The 24,666-nt window shown below is 40.2% G+C and overlaps 2 protein-coding genes across 2 annotated transcripts in view; both read left to right on the forward strand.

The window, feature by feature from the left end:
- Window positions 1–1,253: 1,253 nt before the first annotated feature.
- On the forward strand, window positions 1,254–1,811 carry LOC136841207 (uncharacterized). Its single transcript, XM_067108243.1, has one exon. The coding sequence runs from the start codon at window positions 1,254–1,256 to the stop codon at window positions 1,809–1,811; it is 558 nt and encodes a 185-aa protein (XP_066964344.1).
- A 1,257-nt stretch (window positions 1,812–3,068) lies between these two features.
- The window catches only part of Mcm7 (minichromosome maintenance 7), a 224,013-nt gene continuing 202,415 nt past the window's right edge, over window positions 3,069–24,666 (forward strand). Inside the window, exon 1 of the mRNA XM_067108054.1 lies at window positions 3,069–3,809. Coding sequence (XP_066964155.1) covers window positions 3,773–3,809 — 37 coding nt within the window. The 5' untranslated portion in view covers window positions 3,069–3,772. The remainder of the gene's footprint in view (window positions 3,810–24,666) is intronic.

Consider the following 24,666-nt stretch of genomic DNA (forward strand, 5'->3'; position numbering starts at 1 on the left):
ATACAATACAGGTTCCTCCGAGGAATGTATGAACTGCCAAAGGGCACGCCCTACTGGGGAATTTTAGCGGAGTCCGGCATATGGCCAGTTGCCTATAGAATTGAATACAAGAAAATAATGCTATTCGACAATATTATAAATTCAGACAAGAAAAGGCTAATCAAAGAAATAGTAGAAGACCAGTTAAGAGCCCCCTACGGGCTGTGCTGGACAAAAGGCATAGAAAAGATAGGTAAAAAGTACAATATAGATATAAATGGAATGGGAAAATGTGCCAAAAAAAACTGAAACAGGAAATTAACAGAAGAATAACGCAAGATATCGAAAAGACATTGGAAGAAAAGAAGGAAGAAATGAAGAAGCTGAGATTCATAGATAACTTTGAAGAAAATAAGTATCTAAGGGAACTTGAGACAAAGGATGCATGCTTAATAATGAAAACCAGGCTGAATATGTTGGACCTGAAAGCAAACTACCGGGGAAGATATAAGGATGAGGTCTGTGATAACTGCAGAATAGAGGAGGATAGCACAGAACATTTGTTCAGGTGTAAAACCTTACAAAAAATAGAAAACTTAACATTAGAGACTCTGAAAGCCCCGAACAGAAAACTAGTGGAATATATAAGAATAGCCATGAAAATAAAGGACGTCACCAACCCAGAAAACAACGGCTCCAGTTAAAAAGTAATAGTAACGTAAAAAGGAGGAGTAATAAAAGTAAATAAATTCGAAATATTAAAGAACATTTGGGAGGTTAAGGGGTAGGGTGCTAAATTAAATGAAAAACTGTTAAATATAATATATATAATGTAAAGTAAAAATAAAACTGAGCAAAACTGTATATATATATATATATATATATATATATATATATATATATATATATATATATATATATATATATAATGTAAAAAAAATAAAAGTGTGTAAAATTGTATTAAAGGGAATAAAGCTTCGCACCTCATGAGAATCGTGTAGTGTGCCCGCAACTGTTTGTGGAGTGAGCGCTTAGGAATCAGGAACCAACCATCCAAATCAGAAATGACCAAATTACTAGATAGCCTACAGAGGGGAGAAATGGATGCTGGAGGTTATTAAAAGCTATATGGGAAGAGGAAGAAATGCCAAGGGACTGGGAGGAGAGCCTAATGGTATATATATATATATATATATATATATATATATATATATATATATATATATATATATATATATATATACACACACACATATACAAGCAGAAGAGAGGTCATGGATTGTGGTAACTACAGAGGAATTAAACTAACAGAGCATGGATTAGAAGTTTTAGAGAGGATACTGGATGAGAGATTAAGAGAAATTGTAAAGATCGGGAAACAGCAGTATGGATTCATGAGAGGAAGAGGGACGGTGGATGCCATCTTCATAGTAAGACAGCAACAGGAAAAGAGGCTAGAGGGAAACCAGGAGCTTTATTGTGCCTTTATAGACCTGGAGAAAGCATACGATAGAATCCCAAGAGAAGTGATGCTTTGGTTTTTGAGGAAGAGGAAAGCCCAAGAAAAGTTGGTTAGGCTGGTCGAGATGGTATATCAGAGAACGAACTCAAAAGTAATAACAGCAGTCGGGGAAACGGAAAACTTTGAAGTTAGTGTTGGATTACGCCAGGGGTCAGCATTAAGCCCATTTTTGTTTGTGCTGGTCATGGATGTGTTGAGTGAAGAGATCAGGAATGAAGTGCTGTGGGAGTTGTTGTACTCTGATGATCTGGTGATTACTGCTAAAGATGGGGAGGGTAGAGAAGGGTTGGAGAGTGGCAGGAGTCTTTAGAGAGGGGTGGCTTAAGGGTAAATGTGAATAAAACAGAGGTTTTAGTGAGCAGTAGGGAAGATAGAGACAGAATATTAATACAAAAAAGAAGAGGCTCGATTATAAAACAGATGGAAAAGTTTAAATACTTAGGATCTACTTTAAGCCAAGAGGGAGGATGTGAGGCTGAAATAGACAATAGGATGAGAGCGGCGTGGGGGAAGTGGAGAGATGTAGCTGGATTTGTATGTGGTAAGAAAATGCCATTCAAGCTAATAGTCAAGATCTATAGAAACATGAATGGATGGATGTATGATATTTAGGGCAAAAGCCCAGGCACTGGGGCCAACAAGGCCATTCAGCGCCGTAATGGAGAGAAAATAGATTATGTTAAAGTTATGAATTCATGAAGGAAATGATTAATAAATAAAATGAAGTGATGTGACCAATAAATAAGGGTATGAAGTTTAATGAATGATGTGATATACATAAAAAATTTAATGTCATTAAAATTCTAAGTGATGTAATAAATATATTAAATAAATTAAAAATCGTTAAAAATTTTAATACACTTTAAAAAAGAGATGATAGCAGAAATATCTGTTTCATCTCCCAAAATATCAGACAGGGATTTACCCTGAAAATATATCTCTCTTTGGTTAAAATATCTGGGGCAGACCACCAGAATGTGCTCCACTGTTAGTGTCTCGTCACAGGAAGCACACTCTGGAGGGCTGCTTCCTTCTAAAATGAACTGATGGGTTAGACGAGTGTGCCCAATCCTTAATCTGGTTAAAATAACCTCTGTTCGTCTGTCAAGCTGGAATGACGAAGACCACGGTAGTATATTATCCCTAATATTTCTATATTTATTATTGGCAAGAAGAGGAGAAGTCCACCTTTCTTGCCATTTATAAAACATAAGATCTAATGGGACCTTTTAGGTCTGTGTGAGCACTTTTCTGAAAGAGGTTTCTGATAAAATACTAGCAGTTTTCGCTTCCTGTCTGCCATCTCGTTTCCGCAATCCCCACGTGAGAGGGACCCAACAGAAAGAGACTGATTTACGTCGACAATATATACGAAAAAGCCACTCCTGAACTTTTTGAATTAATGGATGAAAGCTATTAATGAGCTCTAAGAAGAAAAGAGGAAGTAAAGCTTGAGGAACAGAGATGAGAATGCTGAGGTGGATTATGGGAATATCGCTGTTTGAGAAATTGGAAAATGATGAAATAATAAGAAGAGCGGGCTTAGTAAAGATAACGGAGGTGATAAGAGAGTCACGATTGAGATGGTATAGGCGTGTGTTAAGGATGGATGACGAGGAGGGAGTGAAGAGGGCTTGGGAAGAACCTGTTAGAGGAAGAAGATCGAGAGGGAGACAGAGAATTAGATAGCGAGATAAAGTGAGGGAAGATATGGAGAGAAGTGGTTTGGTGGAGGATGATGCCTTTGATAGAAGGCAGTGGAGAAGGCGCACCAGGCAACCGACCCCTTAACGTAGGGATAACGGTGGGAAAGAAGAAGAATAAGCAGCCGATATCATCTGCAGAGTTGCCATGACGTCTTGTTTATTGAAGACAAAATTTCGATAACATCCGTCACCGACAACAGTTAGAATTTAATATGCGAGTCGATTCAGTAAAACGGAAGCAGAAGCTTGCTATAAAAAGGCGACAGTTTTTTCATATAAACCCTATTATTCTGTTTTCTGTGCCGGCCAGAAATTAGCGCCAGTACTTTTGAAATCCTGTCCTTTCAGAATGTTTATAATGTGACATTGAGGAAGTGGCAACACTGCATGGATTGCCCGCCAAAAACAGCCAGGATTGGACTCTGAGTCGGAGGACTGCGTCGCCCCTTCCTCTTTCTTTGTAATTCTGTCTTCAGAAACAGGCGGGAAAGCTGTCTTCAAGTAACTTGTGAGAATTACAGTAAGCCTTGGTCAATACGGAAAATTTTCGGTATAAGAGGGAGAAATGGCCACTAAAACGCGTGATTACGATCAAGAAAAGGGTGAGTATTAAGGGAGGATTACTAATTGAAATTTAATAACTTGTTATTGTTAATATTATAGTAATTATGCTCTACCGGAATCTTGTGCTGCATGGTGTAAACTAAGTAAGGGGGCATGACGTGAAAATTATATCTTTTGTAAGGTCTGGAAGTTAATGTTGGTTGCTTTAGTGTATGAACTCCCAAAAAGATTATCGTTGCCCTTAATAACGAAGCCGACCCGCCAGACATAGCCTATGGTTAACCTGTCGACTGCTGTAGCCTGTCGTTAGTTTGTTATTCAAAATTTCATTCGTGCCTGGAAACTCAATGAAAGGCTAGTCTCTGGTGAGGCTTGCAGTGGCCAAGGTGAGAATTCTATCGGGTGAACTCTTATTGTAGCCCAAGGGGTAAAACTACAGGGGACCATTACCTTGCAAATTGATTTATCCTATACCTCAGTGTTGCTAATGAAGGAGGTGGTGTTCATTGTCACTCATTTGTTATTAGTCTAACCTTATATCTACCCGGTTTTGGGCCTTTGGGAATACAGGGTTTTGGGTGGGGGAAAGAATGGCCAATCCATACTTAGCAACCCAAAATTTGTAGAAAAAGTCTAAGTTAGAAGGCCGTCGCCGCTGCGGAGCCACTACTTAGTTCTGCCGAATGGACTGCCAAGTTGTCATGGTATGGATCCATGCATGGGCAAGTCATAAGAGAGCCATGTGTTCAAGAAGGGATTGGCTAAGGAAGCCTATTATAAAAGAAATTATACCAACCTAACCAAACCTAGTGGGCCGTGTTACTTAGCCCGAGACGTTAAAGGAAACTCCACTTTTGATATTAGCTACTCACAAATTGTATGGAACGGTTATGCCAGTACGAGAGACATTAGGGAGCTGTGTGTTCAAGAAATGATTTGCTAAGGAAATTATTTAAAACAAGGAACCATACTAACGCAGCCTAACCTATCAGGCCGTGTTACTTAGCCGAGGGGCTCCGCCCCCCAGACCCCCCGGTGAAGGAAACTCCACTTTTGGTAAAATTTTATTCGTTGCCAATATAAAATAATACCATGTAACCTAGGGGGTGTTTACTGGTTACAATTTTGCCATATTAGTTATGGAGGGGAAGGGTGGCCGGTATTGTCTTACCTTATAAGTTGTAATTTGATGAAGAGCTCATTTCAAATATGTAGGTTACAATTTCATATTGTGTATCAGCAACTTATGAAATAATACCCCACTTTTTACCAAAAGTTCCCATATAACTGCACTTGCACAGTGGCAAAAATATAACCGGTTCTGAGGTTTACAGTCGAGTGACAAAAAATAACGGTAAGCTCTTGATAAGCAACCAACATACTATAGTAAAAGGCAGTTTCCAAGATAATACCCAGCACGGAGCTAATACTTAATTCCACCCCACTTTTTACCAAAAGCTCCCTTATAACACTGCATGCGTGATAGCATTCCAGGATGGCCAGCATACAAAAACATATCAGTTCTGATGTTAATTACAGTTTAATTACAGTCGACCGACAAAAAATAACTAAATTGTTATTAAGCAACTAAAATGCTACCAGACGTCGATTTCCAAGGTAATACCTGATGCAGAGCAACCCCATTGTTCTACCGACCAAAGTTTTATGAAATAGGCTAGGCATAGGTTTAGGTTGGCTTGGTTGGAAGTTTGCCTAGATCTTGTAGTTTAACAACCTACAATCCAATATCCTATTTCTGCTCTGCATAGGGTGCTAGTCTGTTCAATATTTGTTATTTTACTTTGGCACTTAAGCTAATACTGTATTATTTCTTGTTTTTGGAGGTTTTGCTTTGGTCTTGGACCAAGCCCCTTTAACATGCTAGAAGAGAGGAGCCTATGCACAACAGTGGTGCCAGTGTTTGCTGAACTCAAACATTCTGGAAAATCCCCATGAAATTCTGCTATAGCTTTCGATTGAAATGACATCAATAGGTTAATGCTACCACAACTGATTGTTGGCCTTGGCCTGTCAGTATTAATGACTATGTTTAGCCTAATTGGCCTAACATACAAAGCTTGATGAATATCCAAAGAAGGGTGGTTTGCATAGTGGGAAGACAGGGCTATATGTTTGTAATTTCAGAAACTAGACAAAATGCACCATTAGCCTAGACTGAATGCATCACCAGCTTGGTCTAAGTGCACCAACCACAGTCTGAATGCACCACATTGCATAAAAATGCGCTTGTCTGGTTGATTCTAGTATCATAAAATTTTTGTCATTCTTACTAGAAACTGGTTAAATCTCAAAGTTTTTAGTTAAAATTAGTTACTAAGTAATTTAAAGAATAGAGTCTTATTTCCTTGCTAAAACTTTTATATCATTCATCCTTTTTATCATATTTGATAATATTTATTCTATTTTATATACCCCAGCTTATTCTATAGGATATGAATTTTTCTGGCAGAAGCCTTAAAGTGTGTTGCTATTATTCAGTGAAAACAATAGCGATAATACAATTTTTATAAAAAAAATTACAATCTGTAATTAAAAACTTAAGAGAATACTTTAAAAAAAGAAAAATACAAGCCTAGTCTTTGCCATGATCTGTCAAACTGCTGCATTATCTTAGTCAGAAATAATAGTGTCGTGATTTTCATACTCTTCCCATAAACTCTTGAGCCTTTGCTGCTTGGAGTTGTTATGGCATCTCTATTTTGGGTCTTACATGTCATAACTACATTTGTTGTTTCCTGTTATGTATGGTAGAGTCAGGATGGTATTTTAACCCTAAAACGCCGAGCCTCTATTTACAAAAGTGTCTGCCGTATGCCGGCAGCATTCGGGAGTTATAGTGTGACCATGTTAGGAAGAGACTTTTCCCCACTGACAGAGAGAGTACGTTGATGCCACTTCTTCGACGTTCTTTTAATTCTAAACCTGTCAAGAGAAAACGATTGTGTTTATTGCAATAAGAATAGTGTTAGGTATTTTCGGACATGTATACTCTCCCGCTGAAATTTATTTCGTTCATAAATCATCGTCAATGTTAATGTAATTTAGAAATGTGGCATATGTTTTTACAGGCGCTGCCAATAATTCCTGTCAGCTTAAAGCAGGTCATTTTCGGGATGGTTAAGCTGTTTAATCTGAGAAATAATGAAGGATTATTCTCTTAAAGACGAGTGCTGCCTGGAGCATCCCGAGAAGTAGCTTGGAACGTTTACAAGTACTTCATCACGGAAAAAAAGAACAACGGTCCCTTACACGACGTTTCAAAAGCAGCTTAACGTCTACTGGAGCAACGAAGCTAAGTAAATCGACTATTCATTTAATTGTTAAAGAAGCTGAAGAGACGGAAGAATATGAAACTCCTGTTTTCCCACAGAAAACACGCTTAAGATCAAAACGTGACAAACTTAGATGACTTTGATAAGTGTGCTTTACGAAGGACAGTGCTAAATTTCTACCTCAGAGAGGAAATTCCCACACTCAAAAAAATTTTGTCTGCATTTAAAGAAAATATAGGATTCAGTGGATGCAAGGAATCATTACAGAAAATATTAAAACAAATTGGGTTTAGATACAGAAAGGTGAATGGAAGAAATTTTCTCATGGAACGAACAGATGTGGTCAGTGCTTGGACGAAATTTCTACGGACAATGAAAAAGTTCAAGAGGATGGATATAAATCTGTGATTTATGTCGATGAAACTTGGGCGACTCAAAATGATACCAAACTATATCACAATTATATGACTTCGATAACAGCAAAGGAACAGTAATAAAAAAACTATAATAGATGACGTAACTCAAGAACATTGCTCAGTACAGCATCCAAATAAACGAAACTGAAAATGAAAGCGCATCTAATCGAAATATAGGTTTCCAATTTTCTTGCATTTACCATTTTCATATATTGAAAATTTTTTTTATCTAAAATTTAAGTGGGACAACAAAAGTTCATTCACAACTTTCTAATATAGTACATGTGCTTGATAACAGGCGCAAACAAAGAGCTTGAAGTCCGAAGGTTAATCCAGGATTTACAAAGTCAATTTAAGACGAGATTAGGTATTCCCAAAGTTAATCAGCTTCTCTTGACAGATGTAGGATTGAAAGGACATTGAAGAGGCAACGCCGCACTGTCTCTGTCAGAGGGGCAAAGTCTCTTCCTAAAATGGTCGTACTATAGCGCCGAAGTGGAAAAAAATATTTTTTAAAAAAATCACAGCACGCTTAGTTTTTAAGATTGAGTTTAATTATGGCTCCTTTTTTTGTCATTGCCTGAAGTTTAGTATGCAACCATCAGAAATGAAAAAAAATATCATTATCATATATGAATATTGAAATATATGACAGCGCAAAAAAAAATTTTTCATATATAATTGTATACAAATCGCGCTGTGAGCAAAACGGTTAAAGCTAATGAGTTATTTTTTTCTTTGTATTGTACACTAAATTGTGATGATGTTGGTATATAACAAAGTGTAAAACGATCAAAGCAACACAGAGAAAATATTATCACAAAATGATGCATGAATTCGTAATGCATGGACATAAAAAAAAAAGTTTTCAAAAATTCACTATAAATCAAAATATTGTGCTATAGACTTCCTGTTTGTTGCAAAATGAAGGTAATTGATTGAATATTACTAGACTGTAAGTGTTTTAGCTTACAATTGCAGTTTTCGACCATTTCGGTCGAGTTAAAGTTGACCGAAGGTTGAATTTTTTCTATTTATCGTGATTTATATGAAAATATTTCAAAACTGATAAAAGCTACAACCATGAGTTATTTTTTGTTGTATTCAACATGAAATTGCACACATTTTCATATATAAAACTTTATGTAATGACTAATATAAAACGGTGCAAACATTACGACAAAGTGACGAAAGAATTTCTGAGATTTTCGGCTCAGTTACCGCACAGACTTAAGGAAAAAGTTTTTTTTCAGAAATTCACCATAAATCGAAATATTGTGCTAGAGACTTCCAATTTGTTGCAAAATGAAGGTAAATGATTGAATATTACTAGAATGTAAGATTTCTAGCTTACAATTGCGTTTTCCCCATTTTGGTCGAGTCAAAGTTGACCAAGGTTGAAATTTTAGCACTTATCATGATTTATATGAAAATATTTCAAAACTGATAAAAGCTACAACCATGAGTTATTTTGTTGTATTTTACATGAAATTGCGCACATTTACATGTATAAAACTTTATGTAATGGCTAATATAAAACGGTGCAAAAATTACGACTAAATGACGAAAGAATTTCTGAAATTTTCAGCCGAGTTACCGCGCGGACTTAAGGAAAAATTTGTTTTCAAAAATTCACCATAAATCGAAATATTGTGCTAGAGACTTCCAATTTGTCGCAAAATGAAAGTAAATGATTGAATATTAGTAGAATGTAAGAGTTTTAGCTTACAATTGCATTTTTCGACCATTTTGGTCGAGTCAAAGTTAACCGAAGGTTGAAATTTTTTGTAGTCGACGTACGATACGTCCACTCGTCACCCGACAGACAATTTTAGTCGACATACGATACGTCCAGTCGGCGTTTAAGGGATAATATATGGTAAACCATCTCATTCTTTGTCGCAGAGGGCCAAGGATGAAGGGCAATAAAAAAGCGATATCTTCTTTGCTTCAGTTTATTGCTCAGCTACATGTTAAGTAGGTGTAGAAGAGTATATAAAATACATATGCCTATAATATAGGATCGTAACAAACATACGAGCATGGTAATAAGGAATCTTATCTTACATACATGAACGTAGAACTTACATAATCTAAGCCTATGTGTTGGATTTAATACTAACACAATAACAATTGATTATACTTATACACTTTAACATGATGCAACATCATGCAGTCAGCTTGGAACTGAACGTGCCTACCGACAACGTGCACTTACAATAAGACATACATGATTCGCCTCCCCCTTTACTTGTGACTAAGAAATACAACTGTTTCTCAACACTGACAAATCTAATCTTTCAGGTGGTTTTCTTCTACTCATTCTGTTGGGGAGTACTATAGGTGTGTTCTGGACTTGTGCAAGATTTTCCTTGCTATTTACAGTTGGTGGTTCAACATCTTGGTGAGCAGTTTGTACATTTGACTTAGGTGTGAGGTATTTGAATCTTGTACTTCTGTATTATTTGTGCTGAATGACTGCAACTGATCAACATGATGTTTTACAATCTTTCCACTGACATTAACATCATAACGTAAATCTCCTATTGTCTTGACAATTCCTCCTTGTACCCATTTTTCTAGTGTATTGTATGATCTTGACATGACTTGAAGGAGTGAAATGTTTTACCTCAGGAAATTCTTTTTATTACTTGATCATAACCTTTATGTTTTAACTGACTCTGCAAGCTAAGATACATAAGATCTAACATTTCTAATCCTCCTCCCCATCAACAAATATGACGGTGTTACACTACAGTTATGTTTGAAAGTTTAAACAAATCTTTCAGCTTCACCATTCATTGCTGGATGGTAAGTTGCAGATATTGTATATTGAATACCATTTACATTCAGAAATTCTTTAAACTCCTGTAAAGTAAACTGTGGACCATTGTCTGCCACTATTCTTTCTGGCAGACAATGTGTTGCTATGATTGACATGAGTGATTTTACAGTTACTACCGATGGTGATGTTTGGACTGGTATAACTTCTGGCCACTTACTATATGCATCTACAGTACTAATATGAGATATGAGTATCCTGATAATGGACCAGGTCCCCATTGGACGGGTTGGTATCGTTCTCTATCATCAGAAATATATTTCTGGTGATAGAAATCCATTTCTCATTATATCGTGGTTTGGATTCCATAATAAGCTGTAGGTCCCGTTGCTAGGTAACCAATTGATTCTTAGCCACATAAAATAAATCTAATCCATCGGGCCAGCCCTAGGAGAGCCGTTAATCAGCTCAGTGGTCTGGTTAAACTAAGGTATTCTTAACCTAATAATGGACCTGCAAAATCTGTATGCTCATGTTGCCACGGGCTTCTGGGTAATTCCCATGGATGCATTTTTGTTGGTTTTAAATTATTTTGTTGCAATGCACAATTCAGACACTTCTTAACCAAGTTTTCTATGTCCCTATCAACACTGGCCAGCAAACATAAGTTTTTGCAATTGACTTGGATCTCACTATACCTTGGTGGTGTGTGTATTTCTGATAGAACTCTGCTTCTTAATGCATTTGGAATTACTACTCTTGATCCTCTCAGGATACAACGTTGTGTGAGACTCAGTTCATTCCAAACCTCTGTATGGTTTACAGTTGGCATCATTTGCACAAATATCTATGCCAGTAGTTAACTCTGTACTATTGAGAATACATTACTGGGTCTTTCTTTGTACCTTGTGCTGTTTCCTCAACTGTAATAGGTAAGTTATATGCAGAAATTAAAAGAATACTTTCATCATGTTCTTATGGTGCTTTGCCTACAGGCTATCTGGATAAAGCATCTGCATTACCCATCTTTGATATTGGTCTGCACAGGCGGTCCCCGGTTTACGACAGGGGTTCCGTTCCTACACTGCGTTGTAAGCTGAAAAATCGTCAAAAATCCTAAGAAAACCTTTCTTTTAATGCTTTGGATGTATTGAAAACAATGTAAACTGCATTTTTATTGAGTTTTTTTGCCCAAAAAAAATCAAAATTTTTATTGTTCTGCTGTTTTGTAGCCATATTTCTTCTGTGGATCAGCAGCATAACCCCGGAACATGCGTCGTAAACCAGGAAACAATTTCTGATGAATATATTTGAAAAGCGTCACAACCTCGGAACGTCGTAAGCCAGACCTGTCGTAACCCAGGGACTGCCTGTAAACTATAATCATATGCAGCTGATGTAATTGCCCAGCGCTGTAGTCTTGCTGCTACTAACGTAGGTAACCTTGCTTTTGGACCTAAAATCATCAACATTGGTTTGTGGTTTGTAACTTACGTGAACTTTTTCCTACCGTAGAGATAAATGTGGAACTTTTTTTACTCCATACACTAGTGCTAATGCTTCCTTTTCAGTTTGTGAGTAGTTTCTTTCTGCTTTGTTTAACACTCTAGGGGCAAAAGCAATTGGTTTTTCTGTACCATCTGGCATTATATGTGCTAGTACTGCACCTAAACCTATGTTTGAGGCATCACAAACCAACTTTACTGGCAAATCCTTTTGATAATGTACTAGGAATGTGGGTGAAGTCACTTCTGCCTTGATTCAAAGGACTTTTGACATTCCCTTGTCCAGTTCCGTTCAGCATCCTTGCTCAGCAAATTATATAATGGGTGAGCAATTGGTGCTAAGTTCTGAATGAAATTTCCATAAAATGTTACTAAACCTAAAAAATGATTGCTATTCCTTGACAGTTTCTGGTACCTTTGCTGACTGTACTGCAGTTACTTTGTCTTGTGAATTCCTTTCCCAGTTACGATAAAGCCTACATACTCTGCTGAGTTAACTTCTGAAATGCATTTACTCTTGTTGACTGTAGTAAATGCAGACTGATATGTTCCTTCAGTTACTGTAGAACTGCACATAACCTTTTTATATGCTCGTTCATGTTTTTACCAGCTACTAATATGTCATCAATTAAAATGAATACTGACATCCCAGCAAATATTTTGCCCATTGTTTACTGCCATATTACTGGACCGCTAACGACTCCATATGGAAGTCTTTTTGGACGATATAGCCCCAAATGTGTGTTTACAGTACATAACTTGGGAATTTTCATCCATGGAGAGCTGTTGAAATGCTTGCCTAAGATCTACCTTAGAAAATACTGCACATCCTGACAAAGTTGCGAACATATCTTTAGGATTTGGCAACAGATGTTGAGCTACTTGCAATTGTAGATTTAGTGTTACCTTGTAATCTCCATATAACCTGACTTGACCATTGTTCTTAACAATGGGAGCTAATGGTGTAGCCCAATCTGAATAATCTACCTTTTCCCATGAACCTTCATTTTCTAACCTTCTAATTTCAAATTTCAGTTTCCACAGCTGTTTTCAATGCATATGGAACTGGTCTTGGAGCAAAAAATCTAGGAGAAGCATTCTCTTTTAAAACTTCAAAGACTTCTTTGCAATCTGTTAAAAGGTTATCTACAGAAATTCCTTCTGTTGTGCCATCTTTTGTACCTGTAACCCTTAGAATATTAGGCCAGTCTAGTGTGATACATCTTACCAGTCTAGACCCAGTGAGGTTTGTCCTTTGCCTTTTACTACTGCCAGTGGTAACTTGCCTATCTCTCAATTGTTATACTGCACTTTTACTCGTGATGAGCCAACTACCTCTATGTTTGTACCATTGTAGCTCTTGAGCACCTTGTCTGTAGGACTTGCCACCACTAGGTTAGGTATCATTTGTGCAACTCTTTCAGAAATTATTGTCACATCCGCAGCTGTGTCTATCTGCATGGGTGTGAGTTTCCCATTTGTTTCTGTTTGAGCCATAAGATGTTCCTGTGCATCTTTGTTCACAGAAGTAATGTGAAATGCAGATTCTTCCACTTCTGTTGTCTTATGTGCACTTTCTTCATTCGTGCTAGAGCTGTCATCTGAATTTACAGTTCTATTTTTCTGTTTAGTGGTCTTCTGCTTAGCAGATTTACATTGACTTTTTAAATGAACATGTTTTCTGCAGTTATTGCAGACCTACCTGACGCTGGGCACTTTCCTGATCATTGCTACAAATATCCTGTCTCCCACGTCTGTAGCATGATTTCTTGTGAAGCTTCTGTGTCCCTATGTGACTGGTTTTTCTGTGAGTACGCAGTTGGTTTACCCTTGTTATATTTGGATATACCAGGGCTAGGCTTACTTGTAGGCTACGTGACTTACCTTTCTACTGCTGTCACTATGAGTCTTGCCTGCAATGACATTTGATTAATAATTAGCCAATTCTGATGCTCTTGCTATTCCCAGAACCCTTTGCAAGGGTAGCTTTCTTCTTGTAGTAATTTCTTTAAACTCTTGGGAGCTACTCCTTTCTATAACTTGCTCTATTAAGCTCTCTTCTAGATTAACAAATTCACAAATAACAGCTAATTTTATATAAGTATCTTACCCAGTAATTACATAGCTATTAGTTTCTTTTAACAGGCAGCTTAAAATTTTGAAATTGCGGGTCACGCTAGTTTGTTTTGGTTGTGGCAACGTGCCCCACCCACTTTCGGGTGTAAGAAGAGGTACAACATGGCAAAGAGCTTCATCTTGTTCCTGCCGGTTGTGGTTGGCAGCATCTTGAATTTTGAAATTTATATTTTGCTGGTTGTTTGCTCTATCTTCAGTTGGTGAAGTATATATTTTCATAGCCTTTCGGCATAATTAAGATAGTGTTAGGCGAGTTTTGATCATTGGTTTACAACTTTTTGCCTGTTTTTTGGACTTGTCTTAGAATTTTCCAGGATGTCTGACACTAGTAGTTCTAGTATTAGGTATTGTAGCAAAGGCTGCAATACTAGACTGGCTAAAGAATCTTACGACGCTCACATTGTTTGTGTTCAGTGTAGGGGACAAACATGCTCAGTGGATTTACGTTGTGAGGAGTGTAGTGACTGGGATTTAAAGAAGTGGAAGACTTTAGATTTACATCTTAAGAAACTAGCTAGAGACAGGAAGAGGAAAGCTATTGCTAGGGAGTCTAGAAAAGCTTTAGCGTCATCGGTGAAAGTGTTAATCGATAAGAGTGAGTCAGAATGCCCTGTGGCGCTCAGTGCAAGTGTAGTGGTAGTGAAGGAGGTGGCTGTTTGGCCCCCGATTCTCCTAGGCCAAGGTCCCTGACATACTCCCCAGCACCTGGGAGGAGTCAAACTGGTAGCTTAAGGGAGGTCCGTGGGGTCTGCCCCTGAGTAGTCGCCCCCTCGGTTCAGTCTTGACGAATCCCAGACTGCAACCAAAGGCCATTGGAAAAGCCTTGTAGTGAGTGCTCACTGTATGTCCTGCAGCTCCGAAGAAATTAGTCCCAGGCGCGCATGGTGCTATGTGGACAAGTCACGTCTGCTGAAAAGGCGTGCAGTGGATTTTGAGATTTCTTCTGTTCCTTATAAGAAGGGCAAGGATTCGGCGCCCCTCGTGCAGTCACTGGGACAGCCCAGAACAATTCTCTTCCACTTCTTCTGACGACGGTCGTAAATTGGCACTGAAGCGCCGTTTGGCACATAGATGTTCTTCGTCGAATAAAGGAACTACTTCATGAGTTGCACATCCAGCACCTTCATCTCTGCAGTCAGCACCCGAGCAGCTAGCAACAAGCGTCAAAGCACCCAAGCTCCCTTTTGCAGATGAGTGCCCACTGGCGCCCGTTCACCATCAGGTTTCGTCGCTGACTCCCGTCTCTACAGCGCCCCCCGAGCGCCCATTGGCACCGCTCAACCGCTTCATGGTAGTGTTCAGTTGACCCGATTCAGAGCCAACTGGATAATATTCTTGGTTTTCTTCAGAAGGCTCCTTCTACAGCTCAGACTACAGCTGACTTATGGCTTTCTCCTGTTTCTTCTAAGGAAGAGGTTGTTCCGGACCAAGATGCTCCTTTGTCGGCATACTCTGCGTTGTTGAGGGAACAAGGCAAAGCAGTTTTTTGTTTCCCGCCTTCCAAGTTGTCCAGATCGAGCTAAAGGTTTTATGCAACAGGAGAAGCTCCTTCCCTGGGAGCCTCTGCTTCCTCTCAGGGAGCCTTCTCAGGCCTTAATGACTTGCCTAGGAGATCAACTTTCTCCTCAGCCAAAATCATGTTTTCTGCCTCAGAACTAACGCACTTCAAGAATATTTTTAAGGTTTTCGAAGTGATGAGCTTCCTAGACTGGGCAGTGGGCGCACAAGCATAAAGATTGCTCCTTGTTACCTCAAGAAATCTCTTCGGATCTCCTAGGAGTACTTTCCTGTATTGACAGGGGCGTTTGCGATAGTACACAGGAGTTAGCTATTCTGTACGCCATAGGCATGCTTAAGAAAAGAGAGCTTTGGTGCTCTTTTACTTCGAAAGGCGTCACTCCGTCTCAGAAATCAGCCCTCCTCTTCTCCCCCTTGGACAAGATGCACCTTTTTCTCCAGGCTATACTACTGGACATCACCTGTGACCTGCAGAAAAAGAACACTCATGACCTGCTCTCCCAATCTGCGAGGTGCCCCAAGGATCCTTCGACTCTTCCTCCCAGATCTTCGTTTCCGCTGCAACCTACTCCCTTTCGGAGCTCCCATTCTAGAGCACATACTCGTACTACAGTAGAACAAGAACATATACCAGTTTCCCACAGCGTTCCATCAAGAAGTCCTCTTCCAAGTCCTCCTCCAAGAAATGAGGTCATAGTCCTCCGTACTCAGGTAGGAGCGCGGCTGCTCTGCTTTTGGGAACGGTGGGAACAAAAGGGAGCGGAACCCTGGATAGTGTCTGTCCTGAAGGACGGCTACACTATTCCCTTTTTAAACAACCTCCTCTAATCCGCAAGCCTGTCAAATTGACAGCTTACTCTCCAGGCTCAGAGAGATTTGTTGCTCTCTTGCTAGAGGTCGAGTCTCTTGTTCAGAAAGAGGCTATAGAGGTGATAAAGGACATTCATTCTCCAGGATTATACAACCATCTCTTTGTAGTGCCCAAGTCATCGAGGGGCTGGAGACCCATTTTGGACGTAAGTGCTCTAAATGTCTTTGTCAAAAAGACAACATTCAAGATGGAAACAAACCAATCGGTCCTTACATCCATTCGCCAGGGAGAATGGATGGCATCCATCGACATGTAGGACGTGTACTTTCTCATTCCAGTGCATCCGACTTCGAGAATGTACCTCAGGTTTGTGTTGCAGGGCAAGGTGTTCCAACTTTGGGCTCTGTGCTTCAGTCTCTTGACAGCGCCACAAGTGTTCACCAGGGTATTGGCTCCTCTAGCGAAATAGCTTCATTTGTGGGGATAAAGATCTCTTTATAACTAGACAACTGGTTACTACATTCCCGCTTGAAAACTCAATGTACGGAGGACATTTGCACAACTCTTCTCTTGGCCCAAGAATTGGGTCTTCTCATCATTCGGGACAAGTCTCTCCTGATGCCTTCTCAGGAGATTCCTTATTTAGGAATGACGATCAACTCTTGGGATTTTTGTGTTTTTCCAGTCCCGAAGAGAATAGAAAAGTGTCTTCAGACAGTGGAAAATTTCTGGAACTAAACTTTTGCTTGGCCAGTCAATGGATGGGTCTTCTAGGCACTCTCTCGTCCATGGAACAATTTGTCACTCTGGGAAGACTGCACCTGAGACCTCTGCAATTCTTCCTCAGAGCCAGCTGGAACGGGAAAGTTTCCGGACTCGTTTGTGTTCCTGATAATGGTGGAAAACAAGGAGGACCTTTGTTGGTGGAATTCCAGGAAGGGACTATCAGAAGGGAAATCTCTTCAACCTCTGAACCCCAGCCTAGAGTTCTTTTCAGACATGTCGAACCTAGGTTGGGGAGCTCTTTGGGGTTGAAAGAAGTGTCAGGTACCTGGTCTCAGGAACAGTAAAACTGGCACATCAACATTAAAGAATTACAGGTTATATTTCTGGGCCCACAGTGCTTTGCTTCAGAAATTCGGGGGAGGACAGTAGCAGTGCATTCAGATAGCATGACGGCACTGGCATACAACAAGAAACAAGGGGAAACCCACTCTTTCTCCTTGTACAAAGCAGCAGAGGTCTTCTTTGGTTACACCAGAACGACACTCAAGTGACAATGTGTTTTATCTAGGGAAGACTCAATGTTCTGGTGGACAAATTGAGCCGTCAGAGACAGATTCTTCCCACAGAATGGACATTAGACCCGTCAGTTTGTCTGGATCTGTGGAAGCTCTGGGGGAAACCCATGATAGATTTGTTCGCATCATCCAGGAATCGCCAACTTCCTCTCTTCTGCTCACCAGTACCAGATCCCTTGGCATGGGCGACTGATGTAATGTTGCAGGACTAGTCGGACAAAGATCTGTATGCCTTTCCCCCCATTCAGTTTAGTGAGACAAGTCATCAACAAATTCCGGTCTCATCAAAACCTGTCCATGATCTTGATAGCCCCCTTCTGGCCAGCAAAAGAGTGGTTCCTGGATCTGCTAGAACTTCTTGCGGACTTCCCAAGACTGCTGCCACAAAACCAACATCTTCTTAGGCAACCTCACTTACAACGGTTCCACCAAAACCTGTCTTCTCTGGCCCTAACAGGATTCAGACTGTTAGGCAGCTGCTCAAAAAGAAGGGCTTTTCAAGAGCAGCTGCAGACATAATTGCAAAGTGTAGAAGAGTGTCATCAGATAATGTCTACCAGGCTAAATGGTCCAATTTTCAGGTCTTGGTGCAGACAAAATATTGTGTCCTCTAATACCTCTGTAGCAGAAATAGCGAACTTTATTCTGTTCCTATGCTCAACTAAAGGACTTTCCACCTGTACTGCTAAAGGCTACAGAGCTATGCTTAGCTCGGTCTTCTGCCTTAAACGAATGGACTTATCGTCTAACCAGGATTTGTCAGACCATATGAAGTCCTTTGATACTGCAAAGCTTAAAGAAAAACTTTGTTATTCTGGAACTTAGATGTCGTACTTAAGTGGCTGGCCAATTCACGTTTTGAGCCCATGCAATCTATCTCTTTAAGGGATCTAACCTGGAAAACTTTTTCTGGTCGCCCTGGCCACTGCCAAGAGATCCAGTGAAATCCATGCTTTGGACAGAAACATTGGAATTTCTCAGGGGAATGTAGTTTGCTCCTTTTCCCTAGACTTTTTAGCTAAGAACGAATCACCATTGAATCCATGGCCTTGTTCTTTTACGATCAAGAGCTTGCCCGAGATAGTAGGCCCATCTGGAGAACAAAGAACTCTGTCCAGTAAGGGCCCTTGAGTTTTATCTTCACAGAACAAAGGGCATTTGTGGTACTTCAAGGAATCTTTGGTGTTCTGTGAAGTTTCCCTCTAGACCCTTGTGTAAGAATGCCCTGGCATTCTTGATTTCGGAAGCGCATTCCATGGTGAGTGAAGACTGCCCCTCCTCTTACAAGTTAAAACTCCATGAAATAAGAGCGGTCACTATGTCTTTGGCGTTTAAGCGCACTTTATCCCTCACGTCAATTGTGTAAGCAATGTTTTGGAAGTGCAAGTCGGTGTTTGCATCGCATTACTTAAGGGATTTAGAGACTACTTACAATCAGTGCAGTACCTTGGGTACGTGGCTGGCATGGTATTGGGCGAGGAAACTTTGAAAGCATTGTCCTTTTTTTAATCTCTTTGCCTTACTTAGGTTGTTGAGTTTTTTTGAGGAGCCTGGAGTACTATGTACTTGGAGTACCCCCCAGTCTTTTGGTTTTAATGGTTGGGTATTGGTGTTTTTAATTTGGATTTTGGTGGTTATGGTGACTATTTGCTCTGGTTATTTTGTGTGGTACTGCGCCCTGGGCAGGGGCATCATGTTGTACTTTGCTAGCCCTCGGAAATTAGTCCATCACTACAAAGCACCCACTGTCGTAGTAGGCCCTCAAGGCTTTACTGCCTCACATCTGCTGGATAAGATGAGCACCAAGTAGAGGCAGTATCTACCTGTAGCAGCTCTCTTATCAGGTAAGGTTCAACAACATTGATTCAATGTTAGCAAATTTCTATTCTCAAACTCTTTACTAATTAATAATGTTTTGGGGTAGATATGTCCAATCTTCCCACCTCCATTCAATGTGGGAATCAGCTATGTAATTACTGGGTAAGTTACTTACATAAAAATGACATTTTTATAATAAATTTTTATATATACTTACCCGGTAATTACATGATCGGAGCCCACCCACCTCCCCTCACTTGGACATAAGGGCATAAACAAATTGAAGCTCTTTGCTATGTTGTACCTCTTCTTACACCCGAAAGTGGGCGTGGCATGTGGCCATAACCAAAACAAATTAGTGTGACGTGCAATTTCAAAATTTTAAGCTGCTGGTTAAAAGAAAATAATAGCTATGTAATTACTGGGTAAGTATGTATAAAACTTTTATTATAAAAATGTCATTTTTTTTTAAGCTAGTCACAAAAGAGTCTATTGTCTCACCTGGTTCTTGTGATGCTGTGGCGGGATTTTAAAACACAAAAAAAAAACAATACACTACACAGATACACTGAACATATAACCACATACAATACTCACTATGATCCTCGGTTGCTGGGAGATGGTTGAGGGTGTCCACGGTCACCAGCACTGTAGACAAAATTCACAAACAACCGGAAAACAGACTTCCAACCAAAAAAAACGAGCAAAAAGAAAGAGACACATGCACAGACAACAATGACATCCAACAGAAAACACTCGACTCACGGAACATACAATAATCATGCACCATCAATGTCCGCCTTGCACAGAACTCAGCTCAAGACTCTCTCAAAACCGAAAAAAAACTCCCTCGACATTTGCACAGACAGACAGCACCGTAAACAACCTAACGACCTCATCCCTCTTCCAACAACCGAAGCACTCACTAACGACAATTACACTCTCTCTCTCTCTCTCTCTCTCTCTCTCTCTCTCTCTCTCTCTCTCTCTCTCTCTCTCTCTCTCTCTCTCTCTCTCTCTCTCAACAAAACGTTGGGAAATGCTAAATAAAAACAAATTTATTCATCCCTCTATATTTCTCCCCCTTTTTAGCATTTCCCAACCAACACCTTTCACACCTCTTTCAAATCGCCTTCACGCAACACCCACGGATGCTCACTAACAGGTCCTCTAGATCGCGTTCGCGAACACACGCAATCATTCTCTCAGAATCATTCTCTCTTCTAGCAACATTCAAACTCACATCTTCTCCTCCATTCTCTCTCAGATTCACGCTATCTTCTTCACTATTACCATTCTCAATTTCATCCACAATCTCATCTATACCCTCTAACTCGTTCCCAAATACCTCCCCAATTCTTCAACTAACCCATCCCATTCGCTCATTGACCTTTCCAATTCTTGCAACGATTCATTCATGCTTTCAATCACTCGTATATTACTGCTACGCTCTCTTACTCTTACACTTTCGCTCACCTCAACCGTTCACTAACCCCTACACGTTCAGTCAACTCAGTTATATCAAACCTGCATATGCTATACGTTCTATTCATACCATCCCATTCACCCGTATTACACGCTTTATCACTCATTTCCACTTTGGCACTCACACCCCTATCACACAACTTACGACCATTCCGTTCACTTACGTTCTTCCCTTTCTTACGTTTTCTACCATACTCTATCAAAACAAATTGCTGATCCTCATGCAACAACCCCTCACGTACATGCATCACCCGCACCGCTTGCATCCTGGAGGACCCACCCATTTGAACCCCCTTCACACTCAGTTTCCCGAATTCGCTGTCACAGTCACCCTCTTTCGTCTACATACACTTGATACATGCCCTTCCATTCCACATTCGACACACTTCGCTCTCGGTTCTGAACACATTCTCGCATAATGCCCATTCTTACCACAGTTGCCACATATTACATTCACTCGGGTACCCCTACAACCATTAGCAATATGACTCACCTGTCCGCACCTGTAGCATTTAACCCCTATCTTTCGTACACTCCCTTACCAAATGTCCCGATTGCCCACACCAAAACACGCTCCTAAAGCCCACCTACACTCATTCTTTGTATGTCCTTCCTTTCCACATCTAAAACACTTAGCTCGACTTCCACTCATCGACCTTCCCCTTTGTACACTACTATCCCTAACCCATCCAACCCGTTGTTCCCTTACAAACCCACCATTCATCATCCCCTGGCACCTCCACATTACTTGCTCTTACACTCCTATCTATTACACTATCGGCCATTCTCATTGGGCCCCTCAACACTGCATCCCTAAAGCTTCCAACTCTGGTACCCTCTCATCTACCCCAGCCCTTACACTTACACTTCTGCTCTCTTTTATAACCCTGTCAAGCTCATAATCTTCTACAATTTCAAAATTTCTCCCCAAGTCAACCTTTCATTCATCCATCTTTTCTTCTCCTTCCGCTTCAAGTTCACAAATTCTCTAACTCCATCTGGCACTGTCCCTAACAACTTCCGTACTAACTCCTTACATTCATCTATCCCATCATCCCCAAACTTCTTCCTTGCCAACGTCTCCAGCCTACAAGCATACAGTGACAAGGTTTCCCCAGCTTTCATTCTTGCCTCATCAAATTCATTCTTCCTCTTATACTTAACACTCGCTTTCATACGCCTCGCTTGCTCAACTAGTCTAGCTTTCACCTTGTCATACTCAACATCTCCCACACTCATAATAACCCTATACATATCAAGCAAAAACCCAGTCAAATATTCTCCTAATTCTCGTGCCCACAGTCTCTTACTTTCCCCATACTTATCCTGACAAAACCTTTCATACTCCCTAAAGAAATCATGCACATCCCTACTTCCATACTCATACTTTTCACACCGGGGTACCTCCCTCACATACATAGCCTTTCTCACTTCTTTCTCACTTTCACTTTTGCTACTTTCACTCTGTCCTTTCATACCCTCTTCCAGATACAAAGAGTCCACTTCTGCACTTACATTCATCTTACTCATTACTCTCTTCTTCCCCTCTTTTTATCCACTTTTATCCACTCACCTCCATCCACCTCACTATCACTACTGCCTTCACCCTCTCCCTTCTTTCCTGCCTTTCCCACTTCCTTACCCTTCTTACCAGTTTCCTTTCCCTTTCCCTTCTTCCCTTTTTCTTCCCCTGACTTATCCTTACTTTCCCTCTGTTCCTTCCCTTGCTTTTCCTTACCCTGCCTCTCATTCCCTCGTTTCTTACTTCCTATTCCCATATCACTTTCATCACTCACGCTTCCATTCACTTCCTCCTCCTTTTCTTTCTCTCTTGCCCCTTCACACGTTCCAGAGAACCTGCCTCCAACAGCCCCTTCTCCAAAAACACCCTTGAACATACCTTTCACCATTTCTTCCACACCTTTCATCATTCCCTCCAACTTTTTATCCATTCTCTCTTCGGACTCTTTCATCTCCCCTTTCATTTCTTCTTTTGCACTTCTTAGCATTCCCCCCATCTCCTCCAACTGACTCCTCAACTCCTCATTCTCACTCCTCAGCCTCCCATTCTCCTCCTCCAACCTACCCTGGAGTTCCCTAGCCACTCGGAGTTCCTCTCTCAGTTTCTCTATCTCACTCATCCTGACCTCTTACTCTCACTCTACCCACCACAAACAATCCTAACGGCTATTATACAACAGCCCCACGTTGGGCGCCAAATATTATGTGGCGGGATTTTAAAACACAAAAAAACAATACACAACACAGATACACCGAACATATAACCATATACAATACTCACTATGATCTTCGGTTGCTGGGAGATGGTTGAGGGTGTCCACGGTCGCCAACACAGTAGACAAAATTCACAAACAACCGGAAAACAGACTTCCAACCAAAAAAAACGAGCAAAAAGAAAGAGACACATGCACAGACAACAATGACATCCAACAGAAAACACTCGACTCACAGAACATACAATAATCATGCGCCATCAATGTCCGCCTTGCACAGAACTCAGCTCAAGACTCTCTCAAAACCGAAAAAACTCCTCTCGACATTTGCACAGACAGACAGCACCGTAAACAACCTAACGACCTCATCCCTCTTCCAACAACCGAAGCACTCACTAACGACAATTACACACACACTCTCTCTCTCTCTCTCTCTCTCTCTCTCTCTCTCTCTCTCTCTCTCTCTCTCTCTCTCTCTCTCTCTCTTGGGAAATGCTAAATAAAAACAAATTTATTCATCCCTCTATAATGCTTGTGTAAACTGATGACGTTCGAAGTATTTATTGGCTTGAGCAAAATATTTTATAAGTCCTTCAGTTGTGTTTTGCAATGAATCATCTGTTAGATTCAAAGTGTTGTACACTTCTTGAACATCTAAACCTGTAGTATGAAGAAATAAACCTTCTGCTTCTTTTCATTTATTTTCCCTGTGCTCCTAGATAACCTGGAAGCTGCTTATCCACTTCCTCCATCTTGTACCCACTGATTTAGTATCATCATCGATACTAAAGCTGCCTAGACTTTCAATATCCATTGGTATGTTTGCTGAAGGGTACTTAGAAGTTTGGGTTAGGCTAGGCACTTGGAAGTTTTGGACCTAAGATAGCCTATATTAGATTCTGTTGAATTTAAACGAGTTGCATCCTTAATAAAATTCAATCTAGGCTAAGTCAGTTTTTCCTTTATATTGCACACTTTTGTTGCTTACACTCACAACTACTACCTTGTAGGCTATACTTTCATAGACCTACCGTGGGCCCTGATGTAGGCTATATGTATTTGCATAGACCTACCTTGAGCCCGTTTACTCTCTGAACCAATCTAGTTGTCCTTTTGGCGCTCCCAACATGGCACAGCGCTGGATGATTGCTGCCTTGAGTGTGATGAAGGCATCCAGTTGAGATGTCTTCGACTTAGGCGTAGTGTTGTAGGCGTCGGCTAGGCTCCATTTGTCTGTTGAATTTGCCACCTCTGTCACTAGTGTTATGACATCTTCATTTTGGTTATTATATGTCATTACATTTGTGTCCTCCTCTTACGTGTGGTAGAGTAAAGATGGTATTTTAATATATGTTTGACCATCCCATTCTTTGTCACCAGTGTTATGACATCTCCATTTTGGGTATTATATGTCATAATAACACTTGCTGTTTCCTCTTACCTGTGGTAAAGATGTTATTTTAACATATGTTTAGCCATCCCAGTCTTCGTCGCAGAGAACCGGGGATGAAGGGCGATAATAAAGGGGTATCTTCTTTGATTCAGTTTATTGCTCAGCTACATGTTAAGTGGGCATAGAAGAGTATATAGAATAGA

This window comes from Macrobrachium rosenbergii, chromosome 8, assembly GCF_040412425.1.
Source record: "Macrobrachium rosenbergii isolate ZJJX-2024 chromosome 8, ASM4041242v1, whole genome shotgun sequence".
Taxonomy (NCBI): Eukaryota; Metazoa; Arthropoda; class Malacostraca; order Decapoda; family Palaemonidae; genus Macrobrachium; species Macrobrachium rosenbergii.